Source organism: Rhinoderma darwinii, chromosome 2 (assembly GCF_050947455.1).
Source record: "Rhinoderma darwinii isolate aRhiDar2 chromosome 2, aRhiDar2.hap1, whole genome shotgun sequence".
NCBI lineage: Eukaryota > Metazoa > Chordata > Amphibia > Anura > Rhinodermatidae > Rhinoderma > Rhinoderma darwinii.
Genome location: NC_134688.1, coordinates 93,461,483 through 93,475,488, shown reverse-complemented (window position 1 = coordinate 93,475,488; position 14,006 = coordinate 93,461,483). Strand labels below are relative to the sequence as shown.

Below are 14,006 nucleotides of genomic sequence, written 5' to 3'. Positions count from 1 at the left end.
GGGTAATGGTGGTCACCCAGCTTTCCCAGACGCAGATATAACCAGGAAAGGGCTGGATGGATGGCCTGAGGGTGCACAGGGTTTTTGATTATCCCCCTCTGTCATGTGATCGGACCTAGGTTACTGGTTCATCAGACGGGGTTCATGTGACTATAACTCTGTCCATAACAAGAGACAGTGCACTCAGGGCAAGCCCTGCCCTCATGCCGTAGTTGTGGTTCTGTCTGCGGTGATGGCGGTGGGTGGCTCTGACACCCGCCTCCCCCGTCGGGTCATCTCAGGACAGAAGGGGTGTCCGGATTGGAGACACAGCGCCGCGCCTGTCCTCAGGTTGTGTCTGGTATTGCAGTTCACCTCCATTGAAGTGAATAGGACAGAGCTGTAATACCACACACGACCTGAGGAAAGGTGCGGTGCCATGTTTTCCTGGACGACCCCTTTAAGACTTTTCCCATGTGTGTGTGTGGCAGAGCGGAGTGTGCACGGGCGCCGCTGATACTTCATAGCCGCTTATCAGCTGTTTTGAAGAATCCGCGGCGAGCACCCCGCCACCCCACACACACACACACACACACACCAAGTGTAATCAAGCGTTTTTTATGTGTGTTTTTTGCACGTAAAATGTTCAAAAAAAAAAACATGTCAAATACACGGCGTGTGAACCGGTCAACTGAAAAGTCATTCACTTCACTTTCATCATTCTAAGGCTGGGTTCACACGACCTATTTTCAGGCGTAAACGAGGCATTTTACGCCTCTATTTACGCCTGAAAAGACGGCTCCAATACGTCGGCAAACATCTGCCCATTCATTTGAATGGGTCTTACGATGTACTGTGCCGACGACCTGTAATTTTACGCGCCACTGTCAAAAGATGGCGCATAAAATAACAGCCTCGGCAAAGAAGTGCAGGACACTTCTTGGGACGTAATTTGAGCCGTTTTTCATTGAATTCAATGAAAAGCTCCAAATTACGGCCGTAATTGACGCCTCGCAAAACGCGAGTACGAGCAATTAAGTCTGAAATGACGTAGCTGTTTTCTCCTGAAAACAGCTCCGTCATTTCAGACGTAAATGCAGTTAGCGTGTGCACATACCCTAGGGGTATGTTCACACACAATGTTTTCAGCTGAAAAATCGGAAGCAGAACGCCTACAAGCATCTGCCCATTGGTTTCAATGGGAAATACGGCGTTCTGTTCCGACAGGGCGTTTTTTACGTGGTAGTTTTCCAAAAACGGCACGTAAAAAGACGCGTGCACATCACTTCTTGGGACATTTTTCGAGCCGTTTTTTATTGACTTTATAGAAAAACAGCTCCAAAAACGGCTGTTAAAAAACGCGAGTTTGATTAAAAAATGGCTGAAAATCAGGAGCGGTTTTCCCTTTGTTTAGTAAGCGTGTGAACATACACTTAGCCTTTTGGTGTGTCCTAGAACTTCTTCCAGCTGCAGAATCACACCCAACATGGCTGCAGGACACTGCTTAGCAATTTGAAGACACCTTTACCTGGCTTGTGAGAGGGGGGGGTGAGGTTCCCTCCCACATTTACAGCAGCTGTGAGTCAGGTTGCGTTGCCTTATTCACCTTGCTGTAATTCTGGGAAGTGCTCCCCCTGGTGGCCAACATTGGAAAACATGTCAAATTATTATTTAATTTTTAATACTTTCCACCATACGGAAAAAAAAAAAAAATACTGCAAAAAACGTAAAAAATATAATAGAAATAAGTAACAACACTTAAAAAAAAAAAAAGGTTTCTTTTGCGACACATTCCCTTTAAGGGATTAAAGTCTCTATAGTAAATAGATAAGAGCCCACAGTGTTTTGGTTTGTGGCACTTTTGTCCCGTTTTTGTGATCCGTGGCTTTCTTTTTTGAATGCAGGATGCTGTAGGCTTTTTTTTTTTTTTTTTCTTTCGTACGCTTCCCTATAGATCTTGAAAAACGCATGTACGAAATGTCACCAAATAAAAAACACCATTAAACTTTGACATTTTTTAGTCTTTCTGGTTTAGGCTACAAAAAGGCAATACAAAAAAAAAACTGACCAAGTCCCTACAATGGTATTACTGATGCATCCAACACTTTTTTTTGAATTTTGCGTTTTCTAGAAGATGTTTCTTTAAACCTTTTACTTAAGATTTACGTTTGAAGTTTGCAACGTGTTGGCCATGTGCAGGGCCGCCATCAGGGGGGTATTAGGGGTAGTGGTGTGAGGGGCCCGGCCAAAACTAATTGAAAGGGGGGCCCGGCAACTGCCTCGACATTCTTTTGGTAGGAAAAAACGGGCCCCTGCAATGGGGCCCGTTTTTTTCACCAAAAGAATGTCGTGAGCTGCTGCTGCTGCTGCGGGCCCCCTCCCCTCGTCATGGGGGGCCGTCAAACCGTCCGCCCGCGCGCGCACCCGATCTCGCGCACAATGAAACTGCCGCGCGTGCGCACTCGCGAGCGCGCATCCACGAACGCCCGCACTGGAGACCGTCCGCGCGCGCACCCGCGATCGACCGCGCGCGCACCCGCAAACGAAGCGCGCGCACCCGCGACCGGCCGCGCGCGCACCCGCGAACGAAGCGCGCGCAGCCGCGGACACACATGGACAAAACTTACCTGGAGCCTGGCTGGAGGTGAAGGACTGGACGTCTGGACCGAAGACCTCCCCTGGAAGACATCGCCGGAAGAGGACTGGAGTGGGAGCAGCTCTTCTGACACACAGTGAGTAAATTATCTCAAAGTGTTGTTTATGTATGGCCCTGTTTACACAGTATTTTGCAGGCAAAAAAAAATCTGCCTCAAAATTCCTTAAAGAATTTTGAGGCAGATTTTGACCTGCCCACACTATCTTGCCGCGTTTTTTTGCTGCGTTTTTTGCTCGCGGCGATTGAGGACAGCAGACAAAAAACGCAGCGAAAAATGCATTTTCTGCCTCCCATTGATTTAGATGGGAGGTCAGAGGCGGAACCGCGGCAAGAAAGGACGTGCTGCTTTTTCTTTTTTCCGCGACTGGCTCCCATTGATTTCAGATTAAATCAATGGGAGGCGGTTTTGGAAGTGGTTTGGTGCTGATTCTGACGCAGCGTCCGAGTCAATGTCAAGGCCCAAAAACTCTGTGAACTGGGCCTTATTGTTAGGGCTTATTCAGACGAACGTGTAATACGTCCGTGCAACGTGCGTGATTTTCACTCGCCTCGCACGGACCTATGTTACTCTATGGTGCCGTGCGGACTGTCAGTGATTTTCACACAGCGTGTGTCCGCTGCGTAAAACTCACGACATGTCCTATATTGGTGCATTGTTCGCGCATCACGCACCCATTGAAGTCAATGGGTGTGTGAAAATCACGCTCAGCACTTCCGCAGCCGTATAAACTATGAATGAAATTAGAAAAGCACCGCGTGCTACAAACATACAAACAGAGTGTCATAATGATGGCGGCTGCGCGAAAATCACGCAGCCGCGCATCATACGCTGCTGACACACGGAGCTGTTATGGACCTTTTGCATGCGCAAAATGCCACGTTTTTTGCGCGTGCAAAAAGCACACGCTTGTGTAAATCCGGCCTTAGGGTAGGAACAGACTAGGCATGAACACTGCGGATTTTATGCAACACATTTTATTGTGGATAATCCGCAGCGTATCACAGTCGCAGCAGAGTGGATGAGGTTTGAACAAATCTCATCCACACGCTGCAAAAATAATGGACCTGCAGTGTGGCTTTGGCTTTTTAAGTCGCATGTCAATGTATTCTATGGAATCGCTGCTCCTCTGTTGCGGAAATGCTGCGATTCTGCCGCAAAAATCACACAAGAGAAGAAAAAAAAGGTACTTTTTTAAATTGATAAAGTTTAGACTTGCCCCGGCCGTAGTCCTGGTGACGCGATCCTCTATTCTTAGCGCAGCTCGGCCTCCTGTCATGACGTTTCATCCCATGTGACTGATGCAGCGGTCACATGGTCTACAGCGTCATCCCAGGAGGCGGGGCTACGTTCAGAAGAGAGAGATGCGTCACCAGGACTACGGCCAGGGCAAGTCTAAACTTTTTTTTCCCTGCAGGATTCCCGCAGCGGACACGCCTCACGAAACCTGCGCCACTATTTGGTGCGGTTTTGCTGGCAGAATTCCCTGCGGCTCCCGGGATAAGCTGTGTAGTTTTACTCAGCATATCCGCCTAGTGTGTCCCTTATGATGTCGCTCCTGGAGCTGCTGCCGCTCTCTAAATAGCCAGTTGGTCCAGTAGAATTTGGAATTATTTTTTTTTGTGAACCAGCTTAAAAAAATACAAAACTTTTGTGTTAGGGCCTGTTCACATCACCGTTCGCTTCCGCTCCGGGGTTCCTTCTGAGGTTTCTGTCGGGTGAACCCCGCAACGGAAAGTGAAAGTGACAGCACAGCTTCCGTTTCAGTCACCATTGATCTCAATGGTGACGGAAACATCGCTAATGGTTTCCGTTCGTCACCATTCCGGCTGGTTTTCGGACGGAATTAATAGCGCAGTCGACTGCGCTAATGGTGATGCAAACGGAAGCTGTGCTATCACTTTTACTTTACGTTGCGGGGTTCACCCGACAGAAACCTCAGAAGGAACCCCGGAGCGGAAGCGAACAGTGATGTGAACAGGCCCTAACACCAAAGTTTTGTATTTTTTTAAGCTGGTTCACAAAAAAAAATAATTCCAAATTCTACTGGACCAACTGCCTATTTAGAGACCGGCAGCAGCTCCAGGAGCGACATCATAAGGGACACACTAGGCGGATATGCTGAGTAAAACTACACAGCTTATCCCGGGAGCCGCAGGGAATTCCGCCAGCAAAACCGCACCAAATAGTGGCGCAGGTTTCGTGAGGCGTGTCCGCTGCGGGAATCCTGCAGGGAAAAAAAAGTTTAGACTTACCCCGGCCGTAGTTTAAGTGACGCATCTCTCTCTTCTGAACGTAGCCCCGCCTCCTGGGATGACGCTGTAGACCATGTGACCGCTGCAGCAGTCACATGGGATGAAACGTCATGACAGGAGGCGGGGCTGCGCTAAGAATAGAGGATCGCGTCACCAGGACTACGGCCGGGGCAAGTCTAAACTTTATCAATTTAAAAAAGTGGCTTTTTTTTTTTTTCTCATTTGTGATTTTTGCGGCAGAACCGCAGCATTTCTGCAACAGAGGAGCGGCGATTCCACAGAATACATTGACATGCGACTTAAAAAGCCAAAAAGTCACACTGCAGGTCCATTATTTTTGCAGCGTGTGGATGAGATTTGTTCAAACCTCATCCACTCTGCTGCGACTGTGATACGCTGCGGATTATCCACAATAAAATGTGTTGCATAAAATCCGCAGTGTTCATGCCTAGTGTGTTCCTACCCTAAGGCCGGATTTACACAAGCGTGTGCTTTTTGCGCGCGCAAAAACGTGGCGTTTTGCGCTTGCAAAAGGTCCATAACAGCTCCGTGTGTCAGCAGCGTATGATGCGCGGCTGTGTGATTTTCGCGCAGCCGCCATCATTATGACACTCTGTTTGTATGTTTGTAGCACGTGGTGCTTTTCTGTTTTCATTCATAGTTTATACGGCTGCGGAAGCGCTGGGCGTGATTTTCACGCACCCATTGACTTCAATGGGTGCGTGATGCGCGAACAATGCACAAATATCGGACATGTCGTGAGTTTTACGCAGCGGACTCGCGCTGCGTGAAAATCACTGACAGTCTGCACGGCACCTTAGAGTAACATAGGTCTGTGCAAGGCGCGTGAAAATCACACACGTTTCACGGACGTATTACACGTTCGTCTGAATAAGCCCTAACAATAAGGCCCAGTTCAACGTTTTTGGGCCTTGATATTGACTCGGACACTGCGTCAGAATCAGCACCAAAAAACTTCCAAAACCGCCTCCCATTGATTTAATCTGAAATCAATGGGAGCCAGTCGCGGAAAAAAGAAAACGCAGCACATCCTTTCTTGCCGCGGTTCTGCCTCTGACCTGCCATCTAAATCAATGGGAGGCAGAAAATGCATTTTTCGCTGCGTTTTCTGTCTGCTGTCCTCAATCGCCGTGGGCAAAAAACGCGGCAAGATAGTGTGGGCAGGTCAAAATCTGCCTCAAAATTCGGTGCGCGCTTCCAGGCGGTCGCCGGTGCGCATGCGCGGGAGTTTGCGTGGTGCGCGTGATCGGTCGCACGGGCGGCGGTGTTTGACGGCCCCCATGCTACCCAGGGCCGCCATCAGGGGGGGTATTAGGGGTACTGATGTGAGAGGCCCGGCCAAACCTAATTGAAAGGGGGGCCCGCAGCTCATGACATTCTTTTGGTGAAAAAAACGGGGCCTGTTTTTTTTCTACCAAAGGCAAGTCGCGGCAGTTTGCCGGGCCCCCCTTTCAATTAGGTTTGGCCGGGCCTCTCACATCAGTACCCCTAATACCCCCCCTGATGGCGGCCCTGGGTACCATGATATAGTACTGGACGGAGTACCGTTAACAGGCGGTGCCACGGTAGGGGGGCCCAGAAAATGTAGCTGTAGGGGGCCCTGAAATTCCTGATGGCGGCCCTGGCCATGTGACTGACTGGCTTGATGAGCAATGTGTGACATGGTAAATCAGACGCACGTTTCCTGTAGGAATGCCGTTCTTGTGCACTTAGACGTGGATTAGCCCCTTCATTTTGACTAAGCTGCACATGGAAATCTGGCGGCTTTTCTGCGCAGAAACCTAATCCATAAGTGACATGTCATTTATTTGTTTTTAGCGACGCGGAATTTAAAGAAAATCTGTCACTAGTTTATTAATGCCCTATCGCCTAACTAATGTAGTAGGCGCTTTTCTGCTAACTACAGTGTAATTTTGTTTTTGTTTTTTTTTAAAAAGCAGTTATGAACATTTTTCTAAATATGCTAATGTGGCTCTACTAGCCAAATAGGAGGTGACTCTTTACTCTGGGTGGTGTAATGTTTTCTGTATGACGCGGTCCAATCAGCATAAAGTTTCTCCCCTTCACTGCCCAGCAACACAGTGTGATCATATAGTATACAGCTTCCATTCCCAACTGTGTATTCAACTGGTGATCTCTCCAGATCTCTCCAAATTAGAATCTCCCCTTTCATATGACACCAGAAGCGCTGTTCTAGGTGGTCCACAGCTCGAGATATGGCTGTTTGAAGTGATCCCTGTTCCCTATAGAATGTCTCTCACACTGTGTGAAGCAGCTTCATGCTGATAGGACAGCGTCAGAGGCTGTGAGTTAGCTCCACCTCAGGAGAATCGCTGCTGTTCCTTCCCAGTTATCTAATAAAGGCTCATTTACATATTTAGAAAAAAGCTCATTACTTTTCAAAATAATGTTTTGGGACACAATTTTTACTAGCATTATCAGTGTGACACCGCCTACTAGATGAGCTAGAAGATTGGGCATTACTAAACTAGTGACAGAGCTGCTTTAATTCCGCGCTGGAAATTTGTGACTTATGCAGAGAGATGCGAATTTCCCATTTGATGTCGAAAAGAGGCGAATATCATGTGGAATTCCGGAACATGTGAATGGGCCCTAACCATGCCTTTTTTTTTCCCCCCTTACAGGCAATATTTAAAACAAGAGAGTCAAGACAAGAAGGGCATCTCTTTTGATTGTAATGGATGGAACTTGAGCAGCAAGAAAAGTCATGTATGTTTTGTGCTTAAACGAAAATATTTAAATATTTTCCTTCGATTATCTACTTTAATACTGTATTTTTTTATTTATACTCTTGTAGGAGATCCCCCAACAGATGAATGGGAGTGATTGTGGAATGTTTGCCTGCAAATATGCAGATTACATTACCAAAGATAAAACTATTACCTTCACACAGGTATGTACATTAGCTTATATATAGCAATGGATAGAGATTAACATTCCTTAGTTCATTGTTTTTCTCTCTCCATTAGGGTACTCACGCATGTAGCGGATCTTTTCCAGATTTAAAGCATGTGTTAGGCTTAGTTCACTACTGCACCAGGGTCCTGTTCAGTCAGAGCTTTCCATCGGAACGGGACCCTGACTGACAAACGAAATCCAAAGGTTTCCATCACCATTTGATTTCAATGGTAACTGATCTGGTGGCAATGGTTTCAGTTTGTCTTCGTTGTGCAAGGGCTCCGTCGTTTTGACAGAATTAATAGCGTAGTCAACTACGCTATTGATTCCGTCAAAACAACGGAACTGCTTCACAATGGAGACAAACGGAAACCATTGCCACCGGATCAGTCACCATTGAAATTGATGGAAACGGAAGTCATTGGTTTCCGTTTGTGTCAGTCAGGGTCCCGTTCCGTTGAAACGGTACCCTGGCGCAAATGAGAACAAAGCCTTACGTGTGGGTTTTTCTGTAGATTTTGTGGCGGATTTCACTTTTTCAACATTGAAAAGGGTGAAATCCACAGTGAACTTCCATTGCAGAATGAGCATGCTGTGGATTTGAAAATCTGTAGCATGCTCTGATTTCTGTGCTGAAACTGTTCAGCAGCGTGTGGATGAGATATTTTTTTTAAATCTCAGCCACTTGCCGGCAACAGTCATCGACTGCGGATTTCCCATCTGGGTTACCTACAATTCCGCTACAGGGGTCCTTATTCTTTCAGTCACAATTTACAAGGAGTAGAAGTGCTTGTATAACTAAGGGTATGTGCACACGACCTCTTTTCAGACGTAATGGAGGTGTTTTACGCCTCGAATTACGCCCGAAAAGACTACTCCAATACGTCTACAAACATCTGCTCATTGCTTGCAATGGGTCTTACAATGTTCTGTGCAGACAAGCTGTCATTTTAGACGTCGCTGTCAAAAGACAGCGCGTAAAATTACGGCCGCGTTAAAGAAGTGCAGGACACTTCTTGGGACGTAATTGGAGCCGTTTTTCATTGACTCCAATGAAGAACAGCTCCAATTACGTCCGTAAAAGGTGCCACGAAAAACGCAAGTACATGCAAAAACGTCTGAAATTCTGGAGCTGTTTTCTCCTGAAAACCGCCCCGTAATTTCAGACTTATTTGGCTTTGCCGTGTGAACATACCCTTATGAAGGATGGAGGCTTCAGTAAGTCAAACGTTATAACTTAGAATTCAGTCCAATACCTGTCTGAGATTACTCTGTGTTAATGCTGGACTCTAAAGGCAAAATCCAAATCATGAGAACCTGCCATTAGATTTTTTTAGTATTGAGCAGTTGCTTACATTGGTTTCAAATTAATGTTTCCTTTTTTTTCTTAACCGATTCAGGACCGCCCACTGTATTTATGGCAGGCAGTCCTGATCTTTAAGGCCCGCACCATAGTATATCTACGGTGTGTGGTTAAATTTGGCTGCCAGAATGTCAGTGCCCGGCAGACCCTGGAGAGAAGACCGAAGCCGTTTTCACTGCTTCTGTCCTGTCGAGTTTTACATAGACGGTGCACAATGAGTGCTGTGTATAGAATAAAGGCAGTGATCACATGATCACCCGGCAGCCCCTAGTGGGAGGCTGCTACTGGGTCGAACTGTGTAGCCCTAGTTACAGTGGAAAAGTATAGTGTGGGGGAAAAAAATATTGAAATAACAGTCCCCCAATGGTCTTTTCTGATAGACAATAAAAATAGTAAAAACAAAAATACCCTTCCCGCCAATTCCTGTCTGATTACTAGCCCTGACTCGATTACCCTAAAATAGGTGTGTAATATATCAAGATTTAGGGTGAACAATGATTTGAAATTCTAGGAAAAGAAACTAATCTAAAACATACTATAAATGGTGTCTGGTCTTGAAGTCTCAAAATAGCCTGGAGCTGAACTGGTTAAATTATATATAGTACCCATGACAAATATGAAGAGGGAGCTATATTTTTTTTAAGACATTAGGTCCCTCTTTACACGTGCGTCACACTGAAAATCTGCAATAAAATCCAGTACAATGCATGTGAATGAGGTATAAAAAACCCCATTTACATGCAATGTGAAAAAATTGTGCTAATTTATGAGCATGTCGAAGTTTTTCTCGAGTTCTAGCGGTAAACAGTCCAAATGGGTGTCTGGTATCTTCAGTTCTCTGTATGCTAAAGTACTTTCGGTTCTAACTGGATATTTTCAGTACTTATTTTCTGACCCAAAATTTGCTTTTCCGCAACTTACAATAATTTTTTTGTTTTTTGCAGCATCACATGCCCTATTTTAGAAAACGGATGGTTTGGGAAATTATTCACCAGAAGCTGCTTTGACAGTGTCCGCATTTAGCCAGTCACTGTGGTAAAGGATTGGTCAATCTTCAGTGTTGAACATGGACCAAGAATTTAAGTGCTTTTCCCACACGTTTACGATTGTAAAATAAGCTAGCACTGTTATTTATGACCGATTTTGTCTATATTGCCCCAATTGCCAATTTCATTGACTTTTTCTTAAAGAAAAAAATAAAACAAAAAGTATTCTAAGTTGCAATTTAAAGTTATTACAGATCTGTATTTTCGCTAAATTTGATAGAACTAAAAACATCTGGAGTAAAGACTATCCTATTCTAAACCGTTTCCTTTCACTTTTTCTAAAGTGGCATTGTATAGTATCTACATCATATGGCCTGGTGTTGAGTGTACTATTTCAGCATAGTTTGCAAATATGCTGAACATGAATTTCTTGTGTTTTTGTTTTTTCATTGTACTTTGTAAAAAAGTTTTATATTCCCATCATTGTAAAGTATTGTTTTATATAAGTGTACTTAAGCATCACATCTTTTTCTGATTTCTACTTTTATATTGTAAGAACACACAAAGGTAGATTTACTAAAGAGTAAATAACAGTGTACCATATTTGTACTTTACTATATAACTTCTTGTTTGTAACTGTAAACTTGTACTGGTATCTTTCATCTTCTAGCCTACCTCAGTTCCTTTGACTGCTTATGTCTGGAAATGCTTGCAGTTTTGGATGCAGTGTGCGATGCAGTTTTTTTGAACCAAAGCCTAAACTGAAGGGAACATATTACTCCTCTATGTTATGTTTCCCATTCCTTTTGAAAATCCAGAGTTTTGGCTCAAAAATACTATACCAAAAAACTGCATGTGTAATTCCAGTCTATACCAGCTGAATATGGTGAAAGCAATTATTGTGGAAATTGTCTAAAATGGACCTTGACCGTGGCGCAGATTAGATGTTGATGGCTAATGAGCATTATTTTGGCAAAATTTATTTTTTCTAACTTAAGGTTTTCTTCTTTTTTTTTTTTTTTTTTTTTTCTTGCGAATTAGAAAATGTTTTCTATACAACAGTCCTGTAATTAAAGCATTGTATAAATCATTCATCTGTCGTCTATGTGGCTGTTTTTTGTTTTTTTTTTACATTTAGTACAATTGTTTTGGTAACCTGAAGATGTGTATTCGAATTGCAAGGTCCATACAATTAATACGGCTTTCTTGTTTATATACTGGGTATAGACCCTTGCTGCAGGTCACATCCTTCCCACAGACACTGAGCTAATCTGTTTTAGCCTAGTATCCGTAGGAAGCAGACACCTGTTATTTGGGTTTGATCCCCCCCTTTGATTGGTGCACAGCCACCACATGATGGCATTAAATCATGGGGGGAATCAATCTTCTCCTGCTCTCTGCTTTTAAATAGTTCGCAAGAACAAACTGGATATGCATGGCACTACGATCGCACCACGATCTGGAAAGGGTAGGATCTGCCCTTCGGCATCCTTTTTTTCCCTCAGGTCCCCTCAACAGGTCCTGTGCCATTTTAAATTGCAGCAGGGAGTCGTATATCTAGGAAAACTTAGGTGGTCATTACATCATTCTGGGAGGTACTAGCCTTGCCGTATTGGACTATTTGGCCCACATTCACTAATGCTGTCGAATAGTAAAAAAGCATCAACTTAGGCCATGCAGGTACAAAACACAACAAATTTATCACAGTAAGGCATACCGCATGACAATTTTGGTGCATTTTGCATGACATGTTACACACGTTTCTTGTTCGTTACATTGGGGGACACTGGATATATGCTGTTGCCACTTTTAGGCTTGGCACTAAAATAAAATAGTGGCCCCTCCTACAGTATATACTCTGCCCACAGACACTGAGCTATTCAGTCCATCTGCAAGCAGTAGGAGAAGCCGATACAAGGTAAGAGGTATGACAAACACTAGAGGAGAACAGACACAGCTATTCAGTCTTAGTGTCTTTTCAGAGCCAGACACCTCTTGCTCAATTAACAAAAATATTGGTAGAGACTCCTGCATTAGCAGAAGATTGGACACAGGTTTGACATGGTCTCCCTGTGTTCCTACCTTAGCAGGCGCATGGTGTCATATTGCAAATGCACCGTTGTCTTCATAGGCAGGTGGGACAAGAACTTATCTCCTCTGTCGCCCACCAGCCTAAGGAGCACCTCTAACACACCTTCCACCAGTGTCCCCTTAGTAAAGGATGTAAAACTGAGGGGGTGCTCCAGCTGGTTGTTTCATCTGGGAGATGGAGAATAGTGCGGACAGGAGAATGAGTATTATCCCCCTACCGGCCCTCATGGGCCACTACTTGTAATGCAGTATAGCTTTGCTGGACCTCCCCATAAGTAGCACTTGTTTAGGGCTCTTTGGTACTTTCTACCAGCAGTGCCATTTATTTCAGTATGGCCATCGCCATTACACTGGCGGTTCGGTTTTATGCTCCACAGTACAGGTGGGGGGGCGGTTCATTCCTCACTTCCAATCGAGCCCCAGCACACTCTCTTCTCTATCCCCTCATGGGAAATCAGCCACCTTCTCTGATTGGTCGCTCTCAGCACATGACCACAAATGGCCAATCGTTAAGCTCTGCGGACGGAGCCTACGGGTCTGTCTCTCCTCCATTTGGATGGACGCTACTGTGGATATAGAATCTCCTGACCAGTGCTGCTGTATTTTTGCTTTAAGAGGGACATCAGGCACTCTGAAACAGAGTAAGACTTTATTTTATTTTTTTCCTTCTCCTTCGGGTGCCCTCTCACGAAGCGTATTCACAGCATAAGCACCCACTTCTACAGGGAAGGATCATTAGCATGTATATTGCTTGCTAAAATATTATTACCTTACAAAAGTTAAATATCCGTATATTTCTCTGTCTGGTGTATTTCTTCCATGCATGCCCTCCGTTTCCAATTTAAAGAGGTGTGAAATAACGGACTACACTCGAGGGGATCTCGGAATCCGGATAACCGACGAACACCGGGTGAAGCAGATGACCCGGGACTGCCCATTGAAGGAGCCTGATCACCTCCACAATAACACGGTAAGTCAGTTGATTTTATAAATCTTCGACTTATCTGTGTTAGTGGACGGTCTTGTGGGAATCTGTAGAACCCTGGTTGATTGGCTGAATTAACTTAGGCGACAGGAGAGATATCCCAGCTGTGTGGTCACGAACCCGTAAGAAATTTGTCGCGCCCGACTAACCATCTGGGTAATTATGGACTAGATAGAAAATATAACCTGTCTTATACAGAGGCACGCGGGGTGTGTAGAACACAGATAAGACGTGTGATAAGTCGTGGGTAATATTTTAGCCAGACCACGGTGAACCGGTCACTAGAGGGTTGCAGACCAAAAGTTGTTATACTTTGGCCAGACCACGGTGAACCGGTCACTAGAGGGTTGCAGACCAAAAGGTGTTCTATAAACTACGTGAAGGATATAGAAGGTTAGAATGGATGGTTTACGGTCCATATTCAAATCATCAGGATCACCCGTACCCAGACGATCCTATTTGTATGATTTGGTGAAGCGAAGGGAAACAGTATGTGAGTAAAACAAAGAAATTGATGGAAGTGTGTGGGATGCACAGGGGAGGGTGGCTTCAAGCTGGAGACTGGGCAAAAGGTATTCGAGAGAACAAAGGGAAGTTAGGAATAAGAAAGGCATTGTATTATGTTATATGTATTATAAACCACAGGACCTGCCACCGCCCTATAATGGCGACGGTCCCTCATGTTGGGTGTGTGCTCATTGTGGGCAGCAAAATCCCCCTCACAGCTGAGCAATGTGTTTCCTGTGGGAGAGG

General features: G+C 45.0%; 1 protein-coding gene across 6 annotated transcripts in view; it reads left to right on the top strand.

Annotated features, from left to right (window-relative positions):
* Positions 1-11,267, top strand: part of SENP1 (SUMO specific peptidase 1) — a 62,043-nt gene extending 50,776 nt beyond the window's left edge. For 5 of the 6 annotated variants that reach the window (XM_075851911.1, XM_075851912.1, XM_075851909.1 and 2 more), the window contains 3 exons: positions 7,555-7,639; positions 7,728-7,823; positions 10,136-11,267. In XM_075851911.1, coding sequence (XP_075708026.1) covers positions 7,555-7,639; positions 7,728-7,823; positions 10,136-10,198 — 244 coding nt within the window. In that variant the 3' untranslated portion in view covers positions 10,199-11,267. Of the gene's footprint in view, positions 1-7,554; positions 7,640-7,727; positions 7,824-10,135 lie in introns of those variants that run through there. The other variant, XM_075851915.1, reaches the window with a different exon arrangement.
* The last annotated feature ends 2,739 nt before the right edge of the window (positions 11,268-14,006 follow it).